The 26,099-nt window shown below is 48.9% G+C and overlaps 1 protein-coding gene across 2 annotated transcripts in view; it reads right to left on the bottom strand.

Moving 5' to 3' along the window:
• Positions 1-1,760: 1,760 nt before the first annotated feature.
• The window catches only part of LOC142852168 (voltage-dependent P/Q-type calcium channel subunit alpha-1A-like), a 44,050-nt gene continuing 19,711 nt past the window's right edge, over positions 1,761-26,099 (bottom strand). The window contains exons 1-2 of one of the 2 annotated variants that reach the window (XM_075976675.1): positions 2,658-3,091; positions 1,761-2,180 (exon numbers count right to left, since the gene is read on the bottom strand). In XM_075976675.1, the coding sequence (XP_075832790.1) occupies positions 1,769-2,179 (411 nt within the window). In that variant the 5' untranslated portion in view covers position 2,180; positions 2,658-3,091 and the 3' untranslated portion in view covers positions 1,761-1,768. Of the gene's footprint in view, positions 2,181-2,657; positions 3,092-26,099 lie in introns of those variants that run through there. The other variant, XM_075976674.1, reaches the window with a different exon arrangement.

Genomic DNA, 26,099 nt, shown 5'->3' with positions numbered 1-26,099 from the left:
CCCAGAGGGAGTGAGGCCTGGGCTAGCCAACAGACAAGGCTGGGGTGCTCTCGGGGTGCCCGAGGCTCAGCTCAGCTATGACAGCTCTCAGAGCTGCAGCATCCGGGATGGATGGGGTGAGCTGAGGACAGCAGAAGGGCTCCCCAACTCCTCTCCTTCCTCTTGGAAGGCTTCAGAAGGGGGAAAGTCATTTAACAGTACGGTGGTCACTCCCCGGACAGTCCCTAGAACGTCCAAAGGCCTGTTCTCATCCTCTGGTGTCCTCTAAGCCCCAGCTCCTGATTCCAGTCTGGGTACTAAAGTCACATGTCCTCTAAGCATTTTACTGGGCTAGAAGTGTTTGGGAGGACACACTGACCAACCTTGGCAAGGAGGAGTTCAGGGAGCAAAATTCTGACACCTACCTTAAGCACCAACAGCACTATGGTTAGGGAGACACCCCTCAGAAAGAAGCCTTCCACTACACAGATCTTAATTTTCACCAGCCTCCACAGAAGCCACTTGCTCCAAAACCTCATGCTCCCCCGGTGTAATTTCACAGCCCCAGGAGCCAACCATCTGGAGCCCCTAGAAGAGAACGCACCCATCCTGCTCTTTGAGCAGGGACTCCCAGAGTCCAAAGGGCCCCACCCATTACCCAAGAGCTAGCGACCCCTGGCAAACTCATGAGATCTGCCCAGCCCGTGTCATTTTGGCCCTCAAGGAATTGGAGCCTGAAAAGAGGTACATTTGGGCATGGCGGGGTGACCAGCCAGCCTGGGGAGCAGGGTGTGTCCCCCCCCCCACACCGGGAATCTGGGTCATGCTTAGATGACAGAGAAACCTCGACTCTATCCACCCGCGCCTGCCTGTGTCTTCCCAGATGCCAAGGTTTACGGGCAGCAAAGGAGGACTTCAAGAAATTCGGGGCACCGTGTGTGTGAAATCACTCCTCAGCAGAGAAAAAAGGGCTCTTTGCCTTTTTCCTCTGGTCTTTCGTGGGGGGGGGGCTACCTGTCCAAGATGCCTATATGGAGACTGATCCTCCTGGTGTTCCCTCCCGGCTCCCCAGGGTGTGAGAAGCTAAACCCCACCAAGCCCACAAGCAGCCCTTCAAAGGGGCCCACTTCCTCTCCTTCCTTCTGCCTTCTCTCATCCTGGAACAACCCACCTCAGGTCTTCCCAGGCCATGGGCCTCACCGGCTGGATAGGTCTAGGTTTCTTTAGACCCCAAAAGATAACGCTGAAGGGTCTCTGACCTGTGACGGAAGGAACAGGACTTGCATACACGGAGACAGAGGAACAGTTCTCCAAACCATGAAACAGGACAGTCCCCAGATACAGCTGGCGGCCCACCCAGAGCCACTGAGGCAGGGATGACTCCACCACCAAGCCACATGGTGTCCCATGCCCTAGGCCTGAGGCTCCCACCTTAGGTAAAACACCAGGATGGAGAGGCCGAGGACCTTTTCTATAGGATTTGAGGAGGGCCCACGTGTGGGCCCTAAAGCGTCCAGGCACTGGCCCAACTAGGGCTCCAACGGAAGAAATCAGACCCCATCTGAAGAGCCCCCCATCAGTGTCCCTGCGCGACCCAAGACCCAGACCTTCGGTCTTTGCAAGGAACCACTCACTCCCCCGAGTCCCGAGCCTCCTAAGTACTCGCAGGCTCGCTCTGCAGCTGCATCCCAGCAGGCCGGGAGACTGCTTCGCACAGCTCCGGGGCCCTCATCTCCAGCCCCTAGCCACCGAGGAGACCCCCAGCTCCCACAGCCCCCAGGTCTCTCTCTCAGTCCCGCAGAGGGTGGAGGAGGAAGAGGAGGAAGAGGTGGAGAAAGAGAAGAGGAGGAGGTGGAGAGGAGGAGGGGAGGCGCAGCCGCCCGGGCTGGGGCAAAGGATATGGCCATTCCGTGATCTTTTTGGCGTATTTTCTCACCACGTTGTCTTCACTGAAGAGGAACAGGGAGCGGTTGACCGTGAGGCAGTTCTGGCGGACGGGGATTGGGTTGTAGAGGGCCATGGTCCGCGCTCTCTGCGCCATCGACTGCTTGTACATCCTCTGCGCTCCGGGCTGCCCGCCCTGCCGGCTGCCCCCGGCTCCTCGGCCGCCCGCGGCGCCCACGACCACCCCGGCGGCCGGCCCTGAGCCTCCTCCGCCTGCGCCGTAGCGGCCCGGCATCTCGTCTCCAAAGCGGGCCATTCTGCAAAGAGCAAAGGGCCTCGGGTTACGCGGCGGCTGCTGTTGCTGCGGCGAGCGCTGCGGAAGCCACGGCCACCGCCACCACCACCACCACCACCGCCGCCGCTTCTCAGGCTGGCCGGGCTGTGGGGACGGCGGCTGCACCTGCGACTGCGGAGACGCTCCACGGCCCAGCCCATCGGGCGGCGGCGCCCGGCCTCGGCTCGGGGGCTCACGAGCGGGACGGCCCGGCCGAGCCGGGGAGCGCGGCTCGGGACATGCCGGCAGAGGCGGTGACCCCGGGCGGGAGGAGGGGTGCGGGGGAGGGCGCGGGGGCGGGGCGCGGGGGAGGGGCGCGGCAAAAATAACCGGGGACGCGATCCAGGCGATCCCCGGCCACCCACTCCGGAGAGGAAAAAATTTTTTCAGTTAAAAAAAAAATCAGTTAAAAAATATATAGTGTAAAAAGATTTTTTAAAAGCAACGCTCCAATGCACACCCCCTTTAAAACGCGAAGTCTAAGCGAAGGACGTCCCCCCCTCCCTGGGACGCAGCGATAAGCTTCAGATTCCTCGGAGGTCCGGGTCAGCTTGGCATCTTGCTAAAGGCGTGGGCTCGGCCCATTTGAAAAAGAAGAAGAAAATTAAATAATTTAAAAAAAAAGCCAAAACCAGGTCTTTGCTACGGGAGGAGGGTGGCAGAGAAGGATCTGTCCGTCTGTTTTGCTGACTTTCCTAGACCTGGAAAGAATAGAAAATTCCTAAAAACGCTGCAGCCCCTCCCCCAAATGCAACCCGGTTGGAGAGCGGGGGGCGGAGGAGCGGGGCGCAGGGGCGCGGCGGGGCTCGGAGGCGTCAGGGAGCCGCTGGTCCCCGGCTTTGAAAAAAGCCGATCTGTTTTCCTCCTGATTCAGCAGCCGCCGGCTCCTCTGCGCGCGGAAGCGTGTGTGCGCGCAGCCAAGCGCGGCACAGCCTCGGCCGGGGGGAAATTGCAGCAGCGCAGTCTTGAAAATTCCCCACGGGGAGGGGGGGGGGGAGGAGGCGAGAGAGCGAGCGAACGAGCGAGGGAGGGCGGTGTGCGCCGCTCGGCAGCGGCTCGGGCTGCGGCAGAGCCTGGCAGCATCCCCACCCCCGAGCGCCTCTCTCCCCGTCCTCTTCCCCCTCCCTCAGTTCCGCTGAAAGTAGAGGTGCGAGGGGAGAGCTGCCCAGCCAGATTCCGGGGCTAGACCTGGGCCCTGCGCCCTGGAGCAAGACCCACCCGGCTATGCGCGCAACCAATCACCGGCGCGGGAGCAGGCGCGGCTGGGCACAGGGGGAAGTCGGGACAGATCCTCCCGCACAGAGGACCTTGCCTGCCACCCCAGGTCCCTTGTTGCTGCCTAGAACCAGGCGGGCCCAGTTGGAAGGAAGAACTTAAAGAGCAGAGGGCTTGGTGTAGGGACTAGTGTGGGTGGCCGTCGCTGAGCAAATGAGGGTCTGTTGAGCAAAAGACAATTTTTGCGAGCTGGAAGGTTCAGAGCACTTCTGGGAGGGTTGCAGATCGCAGGGGGGCTTCCAAGCTGATGTTTAGGTCACCCTGGAGACCCTGGCAGGAGCACCTGTGAGCTCATAGGAGCAGACCGCTAACTGAGCCCTAGCATGCTAGACAGGGCGGCTGGCCTGGCGTTGGCATGGCCCCATCTCTACCAGGCGCCTGGATCACCCCCACCTGCCCTCTGTCCCCTCCCCCCCATTTGGAAATTCCATAAACACAGAGAAACATACAATAAAATACAAATGAACAAGCTGAGAAATCGCCACCTTTGTGGGTGTCAGCGCCCCAGAAACCAGACCACAGGCCTACACGGGGGCTGGCTCCATTATAACCACTGCCTGATCATTCTTTTAGCTTTATGACTTTAGCACGCCTTCCTCAGCAGGAGCTGCGGTTTGGCTCCCTTCGACCCCATAATAAGCATCATTCTGCAGGACCTGGTTCCTTGGGGTCATCTTTTCGTCTTTTAAACTGGCCTGCTGTCATCCATAGCTGTGGGTGATACGTTTTCTTTGCTGCGTACTACTCTGTGGCGAGATCAGCCCACAGTATGTCCACTTTCTTCTCTGTGGGCATCTGGGTTCTTTCGAGATGGGGCCACAGCACAGCATTGCCTGGGACACCATATGCATGCGAGCATGCCTGCTTGTGGAGTGAGGCTACGTGTAGGTGGCCTTTCCGTCTCTAATCATTAGTATCTTCGGGATTACGAGATGCGAGACTGTCTTCTAAAGCAGATGTACCAAGGAGTAGTTTTGGGAGTTATAGAGGTGGCTCGGCACATAGGGCACAGGCTGTTCCTCCAGAGGACCTGGGTACCATTTCCAGCACCCACATGGTGGCTTACAACCAGCTGTAACTCCAGTTCCAGGAGATCCAATGCTCTCTTTTGGCCTCCTTGGGCACCAGGAAGGCACATGGTACATGCACACACATTCAGGCAAAACTCCCCTGCCCATGAAATGAAATTTTAAAAGTTCTAAAAGAAGGAGTTGATTTCAGGGAAGAGCAAAATGGCTCCACCAAGCCTGAAGACGTGAACTGAATACCCGGGACCCACATGGAGGAAAGAGAAAACCAGCTCCCCAGGTTACACTCTGACCTCCGCAAATGTACAGCCACACACAATTAAAAATACCATTTTTAATTATAAAGGGGCATGTTTGATATGTGCAGGCTTATCATCCTAGCACTGAGGCTGAGGCAGGAGGATGGGATTTATCATGAACTTTGCTAAGTGTCTGTAGACTGAAAAGCTGATTATGAAAAGGGTAGAGACAGGCAAGTCTTCGGCTAGTTAAAGCCTGCTTGGCCCACACGGACATTAGTATTTGAGTTCATTTGGGATATTCTAGAACAATAAAATCTCTGTATATAAATTCTTAATTCTGTGCCTTTGGAGGGGCACTTTTAAGATTTTTTTTAATTTGTCAGAACAAGCCAGATGTGGTGGTACACACCTGTCACTCGAGAATTCAAGAGGCAGAGGCAGGAGGGTTGCTGTAAGTTCAATGGCTGACAGTCTGGGCTGCAGGGTGAGTTCTAGGCTAATCTGGGAGACAGTGTCAAATCCTGCCTCAAAAACCAGTGCATAAGCAAAGCACAGCAAAGAATTTGATACAGGCCTGCCTCCCCAGCCCTGGGGATGTGGCACCACTCCCTACTTTCTACACAGGTTTTGGGGAATCAACTCAGGTCCTCATGCTTGAGAGGCCAGGAAGTCACCAGCAGAGCCAGCTCCCCAGTCCAGCAGCCCCATTCGCTTGTAAACACTGAGGCTGAGAAAGACTGAAAACCTCATCTAAGCCACTGCCGTGAGTCTCAAACCCCTAGACACCATGCTGCAAAGAGGACCATCTGATACGCATTTCAGAAAAATGGAATTTGTCTACCAGGGCTAAACATCTGAGCTGACCATGAGCAGTGGAACGCTCCGGGATCTGTGTTTCTTATCATTACTGTTATTGTTAGAATGTGTGGGCACGAACGGCACGGCTCGCATGGGGGGGGGGTTGAGGAGAATTTCGTGACATTGGTTCTCTCCTCCCACCTTTCCATGGGTGCCAGGGATAGAACTGGGTCATCAGGCTCTCACAGCAAGCGCCTTTCCCTGCTGAGCCATTCTCTGTGTGTCTAAGAAGAAAGAGGACACATGTCCACAGACATGCCCAGGATGCTGTCTGTGTGGGGACACGCACCTGCCCAGATGCATGTGTGGCAGTCAGAAGAAAACAGACTCGAGTTGTCAGGCTCGAAAGCAACCACTGCCCCCTGTTAAGCCATCTAGTCAGTCCAGTCATGGATAATATATAGATCATAGATGGACAATTTATTTTTGTTTTATGCCTATTGGTGTTTTGCCTGCATGTATGTCTGTGTGAGGGTGCCAGAAGCCTGGAGCTGGAGTTACAGACAGTTTTGAGCTGCCGTGTGGGTGCTGGGACTTGAACCCAGGTTTTCTGGAAGAGCAGCCAGTGCTCTAAACTGCTGAGCCATCTCTCCAGCTCCCATGTATAATTTCTACTCTATAAAGTTCAAATCAAAGCTCTGTCATTTGGGAGGTTGAAGTAGTCCCCACATTGATGGTAAAGGGGTGACCGACCTGAAGGGATCTTTAAGAGGCATCTCTCTATGGATGACAATTGTACAAAGGTGTTTATTTTGCAGATTTGGGGGCTAGTGACATGGCTCTGTAGGTAATGGCACTTTCTCTGTAAACCTGATATGATTGCTTGAGTCAGATCCCTGAAGTCTGCCACATAACGACGGAGGAAAGAAGCTGCCCCACAAATTTTTCCCTGGCCTCCATGTGTGTACCACGTCACACACACACGCACACACACACACACACACCTATGCACATGCGTCATACATGCACATTATTTAAGAAGAAGCTAAAAATAAAATAAAAATGCTCTTTTTTATTTCAGTCGAGATCTCATGTAGTCCAGACTGTCTTTAACTGTCCTGCCTCAGCCCTCCACGGTGGGAGTTACAGCCATGAGGTAAACACGCTTGGCTTCTTCAATTTCTTGGCTTATTTATTTACTTATTGTTTGTTTACTGAGACCGGGCCTCATGTATCCAAGCTGGCCTTAAACTCACTGTGTAGCTAGTCAAGAATGACCTTACGTTTCTGATCCTCCTGACTCTACCTCCTGAGTGCCAAGATTACGAGTGTGTGCTACCAAGCCCAGTTCTTGGGGTGGGACCCAGAGTCCCATACATACATACAGAGAAAGTGTTCTGCCAACTCAGTCACATTCCAGCCTTGTGTTAAAAATATTCATCGAGGGCCAGATGTGGTAGCACGCGTCTTTAATTCCAGCACTAGGAGGCAGACACAGGTGGATCTCTGTGAGTTCAAGGCCAGCCTGGTCTACAGAGTGAGTTCCAGAACAGTCAGGGCTACAGAGAAATTCTGTCTCAAAAAAAAAAAAAAAAGTGATGGGCTCTGGGTACATTATCACCAGATACTGGTTTTGCATAGATGAAAGCATTCTTTAAACTAAAGGGATGAATTTCTCGCAGAATCTCAATGGCTACTGTAGGTCGCTTCTGGGCCTTTGACAACACCAGTGACCACTGCTGACCAGGGAGAAAGACTTGGACTGTCAGTTGCCCCTAGCTGGACGAGCAGGTGGCCAGAAGCCCCAACCGTTGGTTCGTCAGCTGGGATCTGTCTGTCAGGTGGTGGCAGTCTGTGGCTCTTGTGTGACTGAACAGAGCCCTGAAATGAATGCTCCCATGAGATGAGCCCAGATTGCATTCCCCTGCCTACTAACACAATTAACCAGCAAAGCCAGCCATGTTGTGCTGCAAGAAGGGGTCAGGCCAAAGGCATTTGGTCTCTGCTATTCTGGCTGGGTACCCGCCAGTATTAATCCTCAGGGTCTTTGGAGGTGTGATAAAGCCAGCTGGGTGTGGGGGCACACACCTTTAATCCCAGCCTTTGGAGGCAGAAGGAAGATCTCTGTGAGTTAGAAGTCTGTCTGGTCTACATAGTGAATTCACTGTAGTCTAGGGTTGCCTTGAACTTTCAGCAATCCTCCTGCCTCGCCTCTTAGATATAAGCCATTGCCCCATTTCCTTTTTTATCCCCTCACCCCTTTCTAACCACTTCCTTATTTCCAGGCAAAACAAGTCTCTCCAACATTTTCCTCACCACCCAGCCCTAGAACAAGCTTTATCTCCAAGGGGCCTGGCTTCTTTTCACTAGAGAAAGACAGTTTGAAACCATCTTGGGGCTGGGGGCCATACAGAATCGTGAGTTTTGTTCAATCAAAGAAAATCGGCACTTTGGCAACCACCAAAAAAAACGTGGAAGAACTATCAGGAATGTCTAAAAAGCATGGATAGGAAACCGAGAAATAACACGACCCGCGCACATTGTCAGAGCTGCGCCCTCAGATGTGCCTCCACCTGGGCGGGAGATGGCCATGGCCCTCACATGCCTTCAGTGCTCCGCCACTGAGCCACACCCCTGCCCCTCACTGGGGGATTCCAGACAGGGTCTCTACCACTGAGCCACACCCCTGGCCCTCACTGGGGGATTCTAGGCAGGGGATCCACCACTGAGCCACATCCCTGCCCCTCACTGGGAGATTCTCAGTAGAGTCTCTACCACTGAGCCACACCCCTGCCCCTCACTGGGGGATTCTCAGTAGAGTCTCTACCACTGAGCCACACCCCTGCCCCTCACTGGGGGATTCTCAGTAGGGGTTCTACCACTGAGCCCCACCCCTGCCCCTCACTGAGGGATTCTCAGCAGGGGCTCTACCACTGAGCCACACCCCTGCCCCTCGCTGGGGGATTCTAGGCAGGGGTTCCACCACTGAGCCACACCCCTGCCCCTCACTGGGGGATTCTCATCAGGGGCTCTACTGCTGGGTGTCCCAACCCAACAAGCAAATGATCAACATTAGCAGGGACTTAGGAAGGAGGCCACCGCTCTGCATCCCTCTGCCAAGAATGCCCAATTTGAACAATTTGCTTCCAATCAAGGTCAGACGAAGGGATGTGCTGCAGAACCAGTGTTGTAAAGAGACACAGTAAAGAGCGCAGTTTAAGGCCGAGTGACCCATCCCAATGAAAGGAAACATAATGTCATATCCAGCCACAGGGCAGGACCTTATGCTGCGACAGAGGATATTATACAGCGCAGCTGGTGCCCTGCAGATTGGATAATGATGGATTGATGCTAATTCCCGGGTGTGGTCGTTTTCTCTGTGCTTATGAGAGAGACTGGTCTATTTCAGGAAACTCTGTTTCTAAGGTTAAATAAAGGGCCACTGGGTCTCTCAGAGGCCCAAGAAGACGGAGAAAGAGAGGCACAGAGATCCTAAGTCTAAGTGGGGAAGACTGGCATTTGAGGAAATTGGACAAAGGGCATGCAGGAATTCTTTGTGCTATTTGTACAATTTTTTGGAAGTCTGAACTTTAAGGAAAGGAGGATATGTCAACAGTTAGCAAGATAAAACTCTGTGTGCACAGCCTCATTGTCCTCCTGGGGGCCTGCTGTGTGCCCAGCCAGTGGTTTTGCAGGCACGGACTACGATGGTGACTCCCAGGTTGAGAATGGTGATTGAATACATAAATAAACAGAATGAAGCAAGCGAGTGGTATGCACGAAGGCACTAGACGTCTGGAGAAATGAGGGGTAAGAAAGAGGAGCCGGCGCAGAGCCACGGGGGCTCAGAGTGAGCAGCTGTGTGGAGCGCTGTCACTCAGAACGACAGCCCTTTCTCCTTGTCTTGTTGCCGTGCCGTCCCTCGTATGACCACGCTGTAAATGAACTTCGTTCTTTTAACAATGTTAAAATGTCCAGCTGTTCAACATCATTATTGTGTTTAAACTGATTGTACATGTTAACATTTATTGTATTTAACTTTTTTATTACATTTATTGATTTGTGTGTGTGTGTGAGATAGAGAGAGACGAGGGGAGGGAGAATGTGGGTGGGCACAGTGCCACCGTGCATATGTGGAGGTCAACATTCAGGAGTCTTTGCTTCCACCATGTTGGTCCCAAGGATTGAACACAAGTCACCAGGCTTAGTGGCAAGCACCTGTATTGACTGAGCCATTTCACAGGCTCCTAAACTGATCTTATACAAAATGTGACATATGAGGCCAAGTGGCATAGAACATAAGGGCCAAACGCCGACCTTCAAAAGGCTTAGAAGCAGGTTGGAGTGCAAGCTGCTTCCCATGAACATTTATGTAGCAGCGAGGAATATCCAGGAAGCATTCCAGAGGAGAGGAGCTGATGCCAGAAGCCAGCCTCTGTCCAGACTTGGCCCACACCACAGTTCAGATTCCCAGCACCCACAGAAGAAAGCTGGGCCTGACCACTGAAACACTAGGCAGAGGACGGGAGAGACGACTCCTCTGCTAAGAGCCCTGGCTGCTGTGTCAGAGGACTTAGGTCCCATTCCCAGCACACAAGGTGGCTCACGACTGCATGTAATTATAGCTTCAGCCGACTTGACACCTTCTTCTGGCCTCCCTGGGCACTGTGCACACAAGGTGCACAGACATACACTCAGGCAAAACAGCCACACAAGTTAAAGTAACAAAATTTTAAAAATTTGAGGAGCGCAATAGCGGCAGAAACCTAATGTCAACCTCTGACCCCCACAAGTTTGTACACGCACACACACCGCAACCAGACAGTAAATAAAAAAGATCCAGATGGAAAAGACTCTGCAGTGGTGCCATTGAGCAGACTCCAACTGCTTCTCAGTCTCAAGGGAAGGAACAACAGCCACTTTTGCTTCTCTTTTGCTCTTCTTTGCAGTTAACGATTTTGTCCTAATTTAAAACTTTTCTTCCTCTGCCAGCAACTTTTAATTTGACAGTAAAATCTCCCTTGCACCCTGTCTGGCTCACAGCCTGCACCTAGATTCCCTCTGGCATCATCTGTGAGAGGCTCTTCCTAGCTCCTTCTTGGACCCTGGCTTCCTGTCTCCTAGTTCACTCCCTCACTGGGATGGAGTCACCCTGCAGCAGTTTTCTGAGAGAGGATGTGCGAGAGGCCCCCTAGTTACTTGTTGCTGCGCAAACTTCATAACACAGAACAGTGTCTGCCTCTGGTTCATCTGGGAGTCTGCTGGGTTGTGCTCCCCATAGCCAATATTACCAAATGGTGGGGGGCAATAGACACATCAAAGGTTTCCCCAGTCACGGGCTGTCTCAGAGCCTGGAAAGGCCCAAACAATAGGATTTCTTAGAACCTCTCTCTGCCTTGTGTGGTCCCTCTGTTTAGGGTCTCCACACTGTGGGTTCAGGGTAAATGGGATAAAAATGCCAGAAGTTTCTATCTCACTGGAGGAAGTCCCTTCTGAAGCCTCCGCTGTGATTTAATACTGGGAAGTGGTGAAGAATCTGTTCTGCTTGTTCTGTCCAGTGAGTCAGAAAACCGCATCGAAGGATGAGAATGTAGCTGTCACTCTCTTCTGGGAAAGCAGCAATTATAAAAGAGAAAACACAGAACAACATGCGGGCAGCTGTGAAAAGTGCAGTCTGCCCCCAGAAGAAGCTTGAGACGTGTGTGCTTGCAAGTCTCTCCCCGTACCGCACGAATAGCGTGACAGGCTGGAGAGACATCACACTGAAGGAGCCTGTACTGTTCCGGAAGGACCAAGTTCAGTTGCCAGCTCTCACCGCAGGATGCTCACAGTGCCTGTAACTCCAGCTCCAGGGGATCTGACACCCTGTTCTGGACTCCAAGGGCAACACCCACCCACCCACCTACAGAGAGAGAGAGAGAAAGAGAGAGAGAGAGAGAGAGAGAGAGAGAGAGAGAGAGAGAGAGAGAGAGAGAGAGAGAGAGAGAGAACCCCTCAGGACTTTTCAAATCTCCTGTCCCTGGTTCCTTTAGTCAGCCCCACTGTGCTCTGAAACAGTTACTGTCACGGTGTTCATTCTGTTTCAGCCCTTGCATGCTTAGAATGGTTTGCAATGCAGAACTGAGGTCTTTCAGTTCTGAAAAATGTTCTTGAATCATTTCTTTGAGGATTTCTTCCTGTCTGTGCTCTCTAGCCTACTAAACTCCCGTTATAAGTAAACTGGTCTTTCTATTTATTATTTTCCACGTCAATCCCCTTAACTTTTTCTCTTCTCTTTGAGGTCATTCTCCCCTTTACCTTTTAATCCCTTTGAGGTTTGAAGTTGTACGTTTTTATTTCAGTACGATTCGCAGTTTCAATGCATCCCTTTTCTGCGATATTTTCTTGCTTCATGGTTATACTTTTGTGCATCCCTAACAATAGTATTAACAATATTTCATGTATTTTTAAGATTTGTTTTATTTTTATTTGTCAGCGTGTGGGGTATGCACACAGAAAAGCAGTTTCCCCTATACCAGAAGAGGGTATTGGGTCCCCTGGAACTGGAGTTCCGGATTGTTATGAGCCACCATGTGGGTGCTGGGAACTGAACCTGGGTCCTCTGCAAGAACAGCCAATGATCTTAACCAGCCAGCCACCTCACAACAGCAGTGTCTGGAAGTTCCTTTGTCCATATGTCTTCCTTTCGTTTATCTGTTTGGGACATGCACACAGCTGAAGAGGCTCATGGGAGGGTAGGTATATTCTGTTGAGGGAGCTCTCCTAGAAGATCAGGCTGAGACATTTCCAGTAACATTTTGTATTCCCTCTAGACTTGTTTCTCCAGAAAAACAAAATAGAAAGTTCTTGTAAATAGACCATTGATAAATACAATGTTTGTGCGTAGTTCTGGCCTGATCTGGATTATATGTGGAAACTAGGAACTATTTGCTTTCAACAAAAACTTGTCAACTAAATGTCTTTCAAATTCTTCCCTCAAAGCATGGGGGTGTGGCTCAGTGGGTGGAGCCCTTGCTTAGTGTTCCTGCAGCCTTGAGCTAGTTCCCTGCCTAGCACTTTAGTGGTGCCTGCCTGAATTCCAGTCCTCAGGAGCTGGGAGCAGGAGGATCAGAACCTCAAGGGCATCCTTGGCTATATAGAGAATTTGAGGCCAGCCTGGGCTCATGAGATTCTGCCTTAAAGAAACAAATATGCCAATGTGGAACGTGGCTTCTTTCATGGTGACCGGTGGCCCTCACCCACTGTCACCTACTGATTTGTTTTTACATTACATTTTTTGCATGTGTGTGGGTTTCCAACAGTCACCTCTCTCCTGCCACCCTGTGGGTCCCGGGGACGGAATTCAGATTGCCAGTCTCGGTGGTAAGTAAGCGCCTTTGCCCACAGGTCAGCTTCCCCATTCCTTGCTTTGCTTTTCTGAGACACAGTTTCACTGTGTGGCCCAGGCTGGCCTTGAGCTTCCAGGACTGCTTCCTTGGTCTCTCAGTGCTGTGGTTACAACTGTGCACCATCGTGTTCCCTTGAGAGTGGATGGGGCACAGACACAGACTTCAAATGTGTAAATGGCAATGAGAGTGACAGTGGTGGGTGGCAATCAGGAGGTCGGGCCACAGAAGCCTTATTGTGTATGTGTATGTGTGTATGTATGTGCGTATGTGTATGTATGTGTGTATGTATGTGTGTGTATGTGTGTATATGTGTGTATGTATGTGTGTATGTATGTGCGTATGTGTGTGTATGTGTGTATGTATGTGTGTGTATGTGTGTATATGTGTGTATGTATGTGTGTATGTATGTGTGTATGTGTGTGTGTGTATGTGTGTGTATGTGTGTATGTAAGTGTGTATGTATGTGTGTATGTGTGTGTATGTGTGTATGTGTATGTATGTGTGTGTATGTGTGTGTATGTGTGTATGTATGTGTGTGTATGTGTGTATGTATGTGTGTATGTGTGTGTATGTGTGTATGTAAGTGTGTATGTGTGTGTATGTGTGTATGCGTGTGTATGTGTGTATGTGTGTGTATGTGTGTGTATGTGTCTATGTGTGTGTATGTGTGTGTATGTATGTGTGTATGTGTGTGTATGTATGTGTGTATGTGTGTGTATGTGTGTATGTATGTGTGTATGTGTGTGTATGTGTGTGTATGTATGTGTGTATGTGTGTATGTGTGTGTATGTATGTGTGTATGTGTGTATGTAAGTGTGTATGTATGTGTGTATGTGTGTATGTGTGTATGTATGTGTGTATGTGTGTATGTATGTGTGTATGTGTGTGTATGTGTGTATGTATGTGTGTATGTGTATGTATGTGTGTATGTGTGTGTATGTGTGTATGTATGTGTGTATGTGTGTATGTATGTGTGTATGTATGTGTGTATGTATGTGTGTATGTGTGTCTATGTGTGTGTATGTGTGTGTATGTATGTGTGTCTATGTGTGTGTATGTGTGTGTATGTGTGTGTATCTTTCTGTCTCTGTCATCCACCCACACACACACACATACACAGCCCCATGCCGAGGCATGAGTGAGCCTTCAAATTCCACATGCTATAGCTTAGGAGTAAATCCTTCATGGTCAAGCCTCCAGATGAGACCAGAGGTCCCCAACACCCAAGTACAGCATCAGGAAAGACACTCAGTCACACCTGGCAGCTGACTGGCAAAAACTGGTACTATAAGGGACTGATCTGGGATAATTTGTTATGAAATAGTAGACCACTCAAATAATTTACATTGTAACTCCAAATAAATATCACCACTGCATGATCAGAAGATTAAGTTAATTGAAAATAAGGTTTCTAACAGCTTCAAAGATTATCAAATTCATAGATAAATTGTTTTTCAAATGTTTGTTTTGTTTTATCTTGTGCATATGTCTTTTCATCATGAGTGTGCAGTGTCTGCAGAGGACATAGGGAGTGGAATCCCCGGGACTAGAGTTATACAGTTGTGAGCTACCATGTGGGTGCTGGGAACTGAACCCAGGTCCTTTGGAAGAGCAGCCAGTGCTTTTAACCCTGCCTCTCCTAGGGAAATTTTTAGAGACAATTAAAATTATATACTTCAAGATGCAGCCAAGTATTGAGAGGAGTTGATGATGACATGGGCAGTTGGAATGATGGACAATTTTCATAGAAGTGAAGGTGTAGCCCGTTGTTGGCTTGTCTTCTTGCCACAGCATCTTTTCCATTGCCACGCAGGGGCTTCCTACAGCTGCTGTCAGCCAGGTGTTCCCACTTCCTACAGCCGCTGTCGGCCAGGTGTTCCCACTTCCCACAGCCACTGTCAGTCAGGTGTTCCTACTTCCCACAGCCGCTGTCGGCCAGGTGTTCCCACTTCCTACAGCCGCTGTCAGCCAGGTGTTCCCACTTCCTACAGCTGCTGTTGGCCAGGTGTTCCCACTTCCTACAGCCGCTGTCAGCCAGGTGTTCCCACTTCCTACAGCCGCTGTCGGCCAGGTGTTCCCACTTCCTACAGCTGCTGTTGGCCAGGTGTTCCCACTTCCTACAGCCGCTGTCAGCCAGGATTTCCATGGGTTTTAAGAAAATGCCCTGCAGGCCTGTGTACAGCCTGATTTTATGGAAGGATTTTCTTAGCTAAGGTTCCCTCCTCAGAAACTTTTGCTTGTGTCGACTTGACATAAAACTAGCCAGGACAACACGTATGCACACACATGCACACAAACAAAAGTAAACCAGATTTAAAATGTGAGTTTTGTTGTTTTGGTTTAGTTTTGGCTTAGGTTTGTTTGTTTGTATTTGAGGCAGGATTTCACTATGTAATCCTGATTGGCCTGAAACTCATTGTGTCAACCAGGCTAGCCTTGAACTCACAGAGATCTACTTGCCTCTGCCTCCCAAGTGCTGGGTTTAAATGCATGCACCACTGTATCTGGCTTAGAATGTGTTGTTGGTTTTAAAAAACAAATTTGTTTGGGCAGCACCAAAAGCCATGTTAGTGTGGAAGGGGAAATTCATGAGGCCTTAGCCCTAGACAAAGAACTACAGGCAACTTAGGGATGTTTAGAGCTGTCAAGCAGTCTCCCCCAGGGGAGAGAATACCAACTTCTTATCCAGTACCAGATGCTCAGTCCTGAAAACACACACGTATAAGAGACAGTACACAGACTTCACAGGTTGTATTATATATTTAGATATATTTAGAATCATATATGTAGATAGATGGTAGATAGATAGATAGATAGATAGACAGACAGATAGATAGAGACGCACACATATGCAACAATAATTAGAAAAAGAGGCATTTGAAAGAAAGCAAGGAAGGATTTGTAGGAAGATTTCAAAGGAGGAAAAGGATGGGAGAAATGATGTAATTATAGTATAACCTCAAAAATATTTATGAAAAGAAAAAGAAAATGATTTACATTTATTTTTAAATTATGTGTAGGTGTGTCTGAGTTAGCATGTGCACAAAAGTGCAGTACCAGTGAAGGCCAAAAGAGGGCGCTGGATCTCCCAAAGCTGGCATCAGCGGCTGTGGTAGTGCACCCGCCCGATCTGGATACTCAGGTTCTCTGTAAGAGCAGGAAGCACTCCTAGCCACTGAGCTTCTCTCCAGCCCTAATGTGTTTTTCAGTCATAAAAGCCATATTTCAGGGCTGGAGAGATGGCTCAAGGGTTAAGCACATTGGATGCTCTTCCAGAAGACCTGGGTTCAATTCCCAGCACCCACATGGAAGTTTACAACTGTCTGTGACTCCAGTTCCAGGGGATCTGACACCCTCACCTAGACATAAACACAGATCAAATGCCAGTGCACATAAAAGGAAGAGGGATAAATCATTTAAATAGTCACATTTCTACTCAAATCTCACGCGTAAATGAATGAATGAATAAGAAAGAAGGGATTTTTTTTTAAGGCCAGAGAGATGGCTCCCCAGATAAAGACACTTTCTGCCAGATCTGATGACCTGAGTTCAACCCCTGGGATCCATGTGAACTAACTCAAGACTCAAGTTAACCTCTGACCTACACACACACACACACACACACACACACACACACACACACACACACACAGTGGCATGTGCACACAGCCCCCACCCTGCCACACATAATTAAACGTCATTTATGTATTTCTTAAAAGGAAAATTTAAAACACACCACACATCTAGTAGCTGCTTATAGGACTGCACAGGTACGGCGCATTAGTTTGGAATGCTCTCTTGGGTGGCGAGCTCTCCTCTGGAGCAAGCCTTTCTACTGCAGAGGAAGTTGCAACGCTCCAGATGGCAAGGGCTTCTTCAGACTGGCTCTATGTGTAAATGTCATGGAGAGGTCCCTGTCAACTCCTAAGGACGTGTTGGGATGTGTTGGGTAAGTGAGAAGACAGCTTCCATAGTGTCACAGCCACAGAAACTTCAAGGCTGTCGTGAAGGCTTCTTCTGTAGTGTGCACCCACTGAAGACCTCGGGCCTTCCAAAGCATCTGTGGTGATTTGGACGGAGTCCGAGTTGGTCCCATATGTAGGAGGTGATGGGAAAGCAGAGCTTAGCTGGGATCATTGGGGGTCACTGTCCTTGAAAGGAACTAAGGGACCTTGGTGAGGTCTCACCAGTAGACTGCAAAAGAATAATCCCTGTGGATGGATTGCTGCTGCTCAAGGCTTAAGAGCATTGGCCGCTGTTGGAGAAAACCTGAATTCAGTTCCCAGCACCCACTCTGGGCACTCAGAAGCACATAAATCTCCAGCTCCAGGAAAGCCGACACCCTCTTCTGGCCTCCACCAGCACTGAATTCATGTGGACCTAAAGCGTGGAACTAGAAGTCTGGCTTAGTCCCCAGGGGAACTATCGGGAAGTATTGGAGGCTTTAGAGTTGAGGCCCAGAGGGAGGAAAGTGGGTTATGGGGAGCGGTGGGGCCACAGCTTCCTCCTCTAGGACTCAGAGCGCTGGAGATGCTTGATCGCTCCATGGACCCTCCAAATCTGGAGACACGGGAAACTGTGGCTTATCTCAGGTGTTATATCAACCTGAGGTGGCAAACGCACCTGCTTCGGCCATTTTCTTATACATGAAAAACTAAGGTTACATTTACGTATAAATAGCCGAGAATGTCATTCTGAGGCCAGTTTCTTAAATCAGCTGTGCAATCATCACAATGGTAACCACTCGGGGGCTGCTGTGCTCGGTTGAATTTTCCCTGCTCTGCCTTTCTCTGTGCCCAGGATGGAGTCAGGGTCTCGTGCATCCCCGAGAAGCACCCCATCCATGGCTAGCACGCCTCCAACAGTACAGCACTCTTCACCCCAATCCCTGCACTGCAGCTCAGCGTGGCTCCACCCCAAAGAGACAAGGGAGCCAACTTGGCGTGGGGGCCTTCCAGGGACCGTGTCGTATGCGAAGTAAAATTCTTAAAACCTAGACATAGTTTAGGCAAAGAAGAAGAGCTGACGTGGAAGTTTGTCTAGGTGGTGACAACTGTGTTTGGCCACTAAGTCACTGATGTCATTTGCTCTAACTTGCTGAGCCTCCCAGAGTCCGAGGCCCAAAGAGTTGTGTAATGCCTGTGTTCCCACAGCCAGGGAACACTGCCCAAGTTCAAGCCAGAAAGGCTGGCTCCAACGCCTGCACTTCAATTTTATTATCTGTATTTATTTATGCGCTTTTGTGTTGGGCATGTGGGGGATGCAAGTGAAGGGCAGAAGACAACTGGGGAAATCGGTTCTCTCCATCCACTGTGTGGGGCCTGGGAATGGTCATCAGGCTTGGTGGCCAGCTCCGTGGGTGGCCAGCTCCTTTACCCGCTGACCCATCTCTCCAGCCCTGTTTTAACTTTGTCTCATGTAACTCAGGTCGACCCTAAACACAACATCCTCCCATCTCAGCCTCCCAAACACTGAGGTTAAAGCTGTGACCACCACGCAGGCCCAGCATCTGTACCCATAACCTTAGAGCGATGTTAAAGGTTGGCTCTGCTGGCAAAGGCCCTTACTGTCCAATCTGCAGAACAATGCTGCTGGAATTTTGGGGTCCCTTCATGCTCACTAAATGATACAGGGGAAATTGGGGTTCCCTCTTGGTGCTATTAGCCTTATTAATACAATAATTTAGAGGTGGGCTCAAATGGAAGTGTTTAAAGGAAAACCCCAGGGCAGATCAGCTGCACACTTGAGCTGCTTCCTGGAGGAGTGGGTGGAGAGCGAAGGGAGAAAGGCGTTGGAGCTGGCGTGGAGGGCAGCCACATGGCACGGAGGGACACTTTAGAGAAAGAGGAAGGAAACTCTAAATGATGATGTTTAAGAAAAGTTACAGTTTTCTCAATGTAGAAAATCAGAGAGACGTACAAGTTACGTGGGTACAGCTGTGTGGTCTGGTAAAGCCTGTGCACTTGGGGCAGGAATTCTGGGGAGGAAAATGTACATATCTCATTAAAGGATTAATTATTCTGCCTATGGGTTTAGCATGACTTCAGGTGGGCCCACCTTCCTAGGAGTTGCCCCTAGAACAAGGGAATGACTCAGTCCAGCTGGAGTAGAGGTAGCTCAGGTGACCTGAGTTCAAATCCCAGGATGCAAGTAAAAGCCAGGTGTGACTGCATGTGTCCATAACCTTAGATTTGGGAGGAGCAGAAACAGAAGGATTCTGGATCCCTAAGCCCAGGGTGGAGAGCCAAGGAAGCCGTGTGTGTGTGTGTGTGTGTGTATGTGTGTATGTGTGTGTGTGTGTGTGTGTGTGTGTGTTCGTGTGTGTGTGTAAAGAACAAATGAGTCCACAGTGTGTATCATTGGCATGAGCGTGGGCATAACAAGGACCCCATTCCTCAGACCCATGAGAGTGGCAAAGCCTTCTTCCCTTGGTCACAGGAGTGTTTATGAACAACTGACCGGTGTGTGCAATAACTAGCAACCACTTCTTTCTCCTCCTAGATGGCTGCATCCGGAGACTACTCGACTGCAGAGATCTCCCACAGAGACCACCCCAAGCCCCGTGAGTGCCCAATCAACAGCACCTTTCAGGGTTGTGTAGTTGATGCTCCAGCAGGGTAGGCTCGGATCCCAGCTTTTCTGTACACATGTCTGTGTATCTGTCTTTTCTTCATTCCCTCATCACCCCATCAGGACAAAGCCACACAGAACGCAGCAGCCTAGACGATTTCGGGGCTCTGGGTTCAGGGAGAGATCCTGTCTCCAAGGATAGCTTGGACAGCGAGAGCAGGAGACGCCCGACATTGTCTTCTGGCCTCACGTGTGCAGACGCGTGTGCACACCCCACCCTGCCACCTTCACCCTGGGGTGGTAAGTGAGCGCTCCTCATGATGGCCATCTTGGCGGTGTGTCCAGGGACCTGACAGTGCCCGAGGACACAAGCAGGACAACACACCAGAGACACGGACAAGCAAAGTGACAGCAAGAGAACCTGACAGCCCTCCCTCCGGGGGCGTCGAGCCCCATCTGAACTGTGTGTGGACACAAACAGCAAAGCTGAGATGCTGTGTTTTGGGGACTCGAGTGCATGTAACCCCACAAAGGGACCACCGTGGAGTGACCTGCAGGCAGGCATTCAGTGCCATGTCCGACTTTCTTTTTCTCCCTTCCCAGGCATGGTCTCAGCCTTTGTGACAGAAAGTGCTTTTCCTGGGGGCATCCATTTAAGAACACAGCTCAAAGAATTATCAAGAAAAAGCAAACCTACACCCCCCCTTTCTAAAAATAGATTTAAGGGAAAGATGTACAGGGCTCAGTGATATGTTAGAAGGCAGTATAATCCCGGGCTGTGTGATACTGGGTAAGTGAATAACCTCTCTGGTCTTGGTGTACTTACACATAAAACAGGAAAGTCATTCTTATAGTCTGGGTATCAGGGACGTTTGCTGTCTCCATGTTCCTCTTTAGTGATAAAAGTATTTGTCTGCATGTGTATTTACGAATGTGGGGTGTGCACGTGTTCCTGTGAGTGTGTATTGTGAGGATGCATGTGTTCAAGGAGGTCAGAGGCTGACATGGTATCTTCCTCAGATGCTCTCCACTGTTCTGAGACAAGGTCTAGTCTATGAGGCTGCCCGGCCAGAGACCTCCAAGGACTGTCCTCTGCTCTTGGTCTGGGCTCACAGCCTGGCATTGCTGAGCGTGGCATTATGAGGGTTCTGAGGATCAGAACTTGGCCCTCATGCTTGTGAGGCCAGCACTTTCCTGACGGAGGCCCGCCTCCGCCCATGTTTGCTTGCTTGTTGGTTTTGAGACAGTGTCCTGAGCTCACGTGGTCCTACTGTGTTGGTCTCTAACTCATAGTGCCTTTAGTTTTGAGGCAGGATCTCACTCTGTACTCCAGGCTGGCCTAGAATTCAGTATAGAGCCCAGCGAGGTCTCCAACTTCTGGCAATCCTCCTGCATCAGCGCATCACGCTACGCTGACGAGTTACCACAGTCAGTCTCAGAGTAATTTTTCTTAATAGAGGAAAGAATTTATTAGAACTTACAGTTTCAAAGGGTGAGTCCTTTGAAACGGCTCCTTTGGTAGAGGGGAACAGGCATCAGAATTTGGGGGAGCAGAGTTTACTTTGGACCTGACAAACTTGAGTTCAGATCTCCAGCACCCTCACTAAAAGCCAAGTGCAGTGTTTTGTGCGGAGCAACTCTGGCAGTGTTGGGGAAGAAACAGAAGGACCTCTAGAACCCATTGGCCAGCCAGCCTACTGATGGATGAACTCCAGGGTAAGAGACATCCTGTCCCAAAAATAACGTGGAGAGAGATTGAGGAAGACACTGGAAATTGTCCCTCAGAGTAATTTTTAATCTCCAAAATGATCACCAGCTCACAGATAACGACACAGACTTTTTATTAATTATGAAAGCTTGGCCTTAGCTTAGGCTTGTCCTGCTAGCTCTTATTACTTATATTAACCCTTTTATATTAATCTATGTTCGCCTTGTGACTTTTTTTAAACCTTTCTTTCATTCTGTATGCCCAATTCCCTCTGTGTCTGGTTCGCATCTCCCTGGCATGCCTAGAATCAACCCGAGTTCCTCTCTTTTTCCCAGAAGTCCTGCCTATCTTTCCTGCCTATTTATTGGCCATTCAGCTTTTTATACACCAACCCCAACAGCACCTCTTCACACAGCATACCATTAGCCCACAACATGGAGTAACCCCAGCCACCTATAACTGCAGCTCCAGGGGAGTTGATCCTGCTCTCCAAGGGACCTGCACTCACAAACACAGATATAAAAATAAAAAATGAGTATCTTTTAAAGTAAATTTTTAAAATTTAGATTTAAATATTTAAATCTAATATTTAAATATTTGTCAAAAGTAAACAAATAAAAAGGAACTGGAGAGATGGCTCAGCGATTAAGAGCACTGATTATTCTTCCAAGGACCCAGGACAAAGTCCTAGCACCCATATGGCAGCTCATAACCATCTACCGCTCCAGGAGAGCTGTTACCCTCTTCCAGCCTCTGTGGGTACCAGCATGAGTGATGCACAGTCATACATGTAGATATAACACCCATTCATATCAAAATAAGTTTTAAAAACATGACAGGGCTGGGCAGCAGTGGTGCATGCCTTTAATCCCAGTACTCGGGAGGCAGAGGCAGGCAGATCTCTGTGAGTTCAAGACCAGCCCGGTCTACAAGCGCTAGTTCCAGGACAGGCTCCAAAGCTACAGAGAAACCCTGTCTCAAAAAACAAAACAAAACAAAAAACCAAAATAACAAAAAACAACCAACAACACCAACAACAAAATGACATGTTTTCTATGTCTTTCCCAAAATACACTAATGATTTTTAAAATTTTCGTAGCTAGCCCCTCTCTTTCTGACAAGGCCTCATGCTTCATAGGTCAGGTTGGCCCTGCATGCGCTGTGTAGCCAAGGCTGATCTTGAACTTCTGATCTTCCTGCCTCCACCTCCCATGGGCTAGGATTACAGGAATGCACCACCACGGTGCTAGGACAGAACTAAGGGTGAGTCTATGCAGGGGCTCTACCACTGAGCCACTCCACAGTCCCACACTGGGGATTCTAGGCAAGGGCTCTACCACTGAGCCACTCCACAGTCCCACACTGGGGATTCTAAGCAGGGGCTCTACCACTGAGCCACACCCCAGCCCCACACTGGGGATTCTAGGCAGGGGTACTGAGCCACACCCCAGCCCCACACTGGGGGATTCTAGGCAGGGGCTCTACTACTGATTGACACCCCAGCCCCACACTGGGGATTCTAGGCAGGGGCACTGAACCACACCCCAGCCCCACACTGGGGATTCTAGGCAGGGCTGGAACTGTGCTCCAGCCTAGTGTGTTCTCCCTGCAGATCGTTCTCCCCCAGCCATCCTCCATCATCTCTGGCATAGCTACCTTTCCAATCAGTGGAACTGGAAAGATGAAGGAATCAGTGTTAGCAGGACCAGACTCCTACAGGAGATCTGCTTTCCTGTCCGGCTATGAACTAACTCCCCAGTGCCATTTTGCTGACTTTGATAGCTACAGAAAGATCATTGGAGATTTTTTTTTTCTGGCAAACTTCCCAGAGAGCAGAGTTTATCTAAACTGGCTAATATGTAGCATTTTCGAGTAATTATTAATAGATGTTTGCATTCTATTCTTCATGAATGTAGCTGTGAGGCCATTCTCTAATTCAAGGGGACAGGCACACAATGAGTGTTCAGGGACTCGCAGTCTTTCCAGTGCTCCCCCGCCCTCAGTGGCCTGTCCTGAGCCGCTCACCATAGAATTCTCTGGGGCGTGTTTGGATTTTCTCCTCCACACCCAAACCCTAAGCCACCTCCATTTGCCATGTGATGTGGGAGGCCCTCTGTGTGCTGTGAATATGTCTTATTACCTACCATTGGTTAAGAAAGAAGTTGATTTGTTCTATGGCAGGGCAAAATAGAGCCAGGTAGGAAATCCAAGCAGAGAGACAAAGAGAAAGAAGACAGAATCTGGAAGATGCCAGCAGCCTCTGGGGAAGCAAGATGTGAGGTGACAAGCTACGAGCCTTGTGGTAAAATATAGACTAATAGAAATAAGTTAATTTAAATTGTAAGAGCTAGCTAACAGTAAGTTTGAGCTAATAGGCTAAACAGTTTGTAATTAATATTAAGCCTCCGAGTGATTATTCAGGAACTGGTGGGTGGAAGAGAAGCCTCCAGTTACAGCCATGTCTTCAAAGTAGGCCCAGAAGTGGCTCCCACAGGATGCACGTCCTGTGCCCATTCCATCCTCCCCATCTCCTAGGTTCATGTCCCCTCTCTGTGGTCATAGCCAACTGGGTTCCTCCAAACACCTAACATCCTCTCCCACCCACTGTGCACAGAAGCACTCACCAGGTAACTCCCCACCACACTCTCCTAAGATCCAGAGTGAGCAACAGAAACCAAGGGATGGAACACCACCCAACAGGCCAGATGTCAACACCTAGAGTTAGCTCAGTCATCCCAACCCCAGATGCCCAGACACCAGCGCAAATGCACAAACATTGACAGTCAAGACAACGTGTCCCCACCGGAACCCAGCAGCCCTGAGAAATGCAATATAGCTGAGACCCAAGACCAGGACCTCACAACAGCGATGATGAGTGCGCCCAAGGATCTTAGGGAGGATGTGAACACACAAACAGTGGAATGAGATGATGAAAACAATTCAAGACATGGAAATAGAAGTAGAATCACTAAAGAAAGCCCAAACTAAGATAAAACTGGAGATGAAAACTTTACGAAATCAAATAAAAACCTCAGCAGCAAGTCTCACCAACAAGGAGAGGGAATCTTGGGCATTGAAGACAAGGAAGAAGAAATTGATTCCTTAGCCAAAGAAAATGGTGAAGCAAAAAATTCCAGGCACAAAACATCTAGGAAAACCAGGACACCATGAAAAGACCAAATCTTTGATAATAGGAATAGAGGAAGGAGAAGAAACCCAGGCCAAAGGCACAGAAAAATATTTTCAACAAAATCATAGGAGAAAATTTACCTAACCTAAGAAAGAGGTGCTTTTAAATGTGCAAAAAGCTTACAGAATCCCAAATAGAAAAGAAAGTCGATAGGCACATAATAATCAAAACACTAAATAAACAGAACTAAGAAAGAAATAATAATGGATAAAGACTAAGTATCATATAAAGGCAGACCCATTAGGATTAGACCCAACTTCTCCATGGAGACCCTAAAAACCAGAAGGATCTGGATGGATGGATGTTCCACAAACTCTGAGAGGCCACAGGTTCCATCCCAGACTACTATACTCAGCAAAGCTACCAATCACAATAGGTGGAGAAAGAAGAACATCCTACAATAAAACCAAATGTAAGCAGTATCAATCTACAAATCCAAAGCTACAGAAGGTGCTAAAAAGGAAATTTTAATCTGAAGAGGTTAACTACATACAAGAAGAGACTAGGAATAAATAATACCAGACCAGCAAATTCAAAAGTAGGGGGAGCCCATACCATAACAATGAAGGAATAGGAGTCAATAAACACTGCTCATTGAAAACTCTTAATATTAATGGTTTCAATTCCCTGATTTAAAAAGTTGTAGACTAACAGAGTGGATTAGAAAACAGTACCCTCTCTTCCTTCAGTCCTTCTTTCCTGCCTTCTTTCTTTCTTTATTTCTTCTGTCTCATCATGTAGCCCCAGGATGCCCAGGAACTCACTGTGTAAACCAAACTCACAGAGATCGGCCTACCTCTGCCTCCCGAGTGCTAGAATCAAAGGCATGCATCACTACTCCTGGTTAGTATCCATCTTTCTGCTGCATCCAAGAAAGAAATATCACTATCAAAAATAGACATCATCTCAGAGTAAAAGGATAGGAAAAGATATTCCAAGAAGCAAGCAGGTGTAGCCATTTTCATATCTGACGAAAAGACTTCAAAGCAAAACTAATCGGAAGCGGTGAAGAACTGTTCTACATACTCATCAAAGACAAACTTCACCAGGAGGAAGTTTCAGTTCTTAGTGTCTAGGCACCAAACACAAGGGGACCCAAGCTCATGAAAGAAACACTACTATAGCTAAAACCACACTTATAGTAGGTAACTGAGATCCCCACTCTCACCAATGGACAGGTCACCCAGGCAAAACTAGACAGAGAAATTCTGCAGCTAAATAACATCATAAATCAAATGGACCTAACAGAACAGTTTGCTAAAACTCAGAAGAATACAACTTCTCAGCAGCTCATGGAACTTTCTCCACAACTGACCACATACTTGGACATAAAACAAGTCTCAAATCTCAACAGAGATAAGGAAATTGATATAATCCCTTGCATCGTATCTGATCCCAAGGATTAAGGTTGGCTATCAACAACAAAAGAAAAATTGCAAACGCATGAAAACAGTTCACTACCAAATGAGAAATGGGTCGACGCAGAGATTAAGAAGAAAACTAAAACTTTTTATAATTGAATGAAAATGAGAACACAACATATCCAAACCTATGGGACAAAACAAAGGTAGCTTTAAGAAGCAAGCTCAAAGCACTAAGTGCCTACATTAAAAAAAATGGAGAGATCTTATATTAGCAACTTAATGGCATACATGAAAGCTCTAGAACAAATGGAAGAACTAACTTCCAAAGAGAGTAGTGGC

The sequence above is a fragment of the Microtus pennsylvanicus genome, chromosome 6, assembly GCF_037038515.1.
Source record: "Microtus pennsylvanicus isolate mMicPen1 chromosome 6, mMicPen1.hap1, whole genome shotgun sequence".
NCBI classification, from domain to species: Eukaryota; Metazoa; Chordata; class Mammalia; order Rodentia; family Cricetidae; genus Microtus; species Microtus pennsylvanicus.
This window is presented reverse-complemented; position numbering and strand designations above follow the sequence as displayed.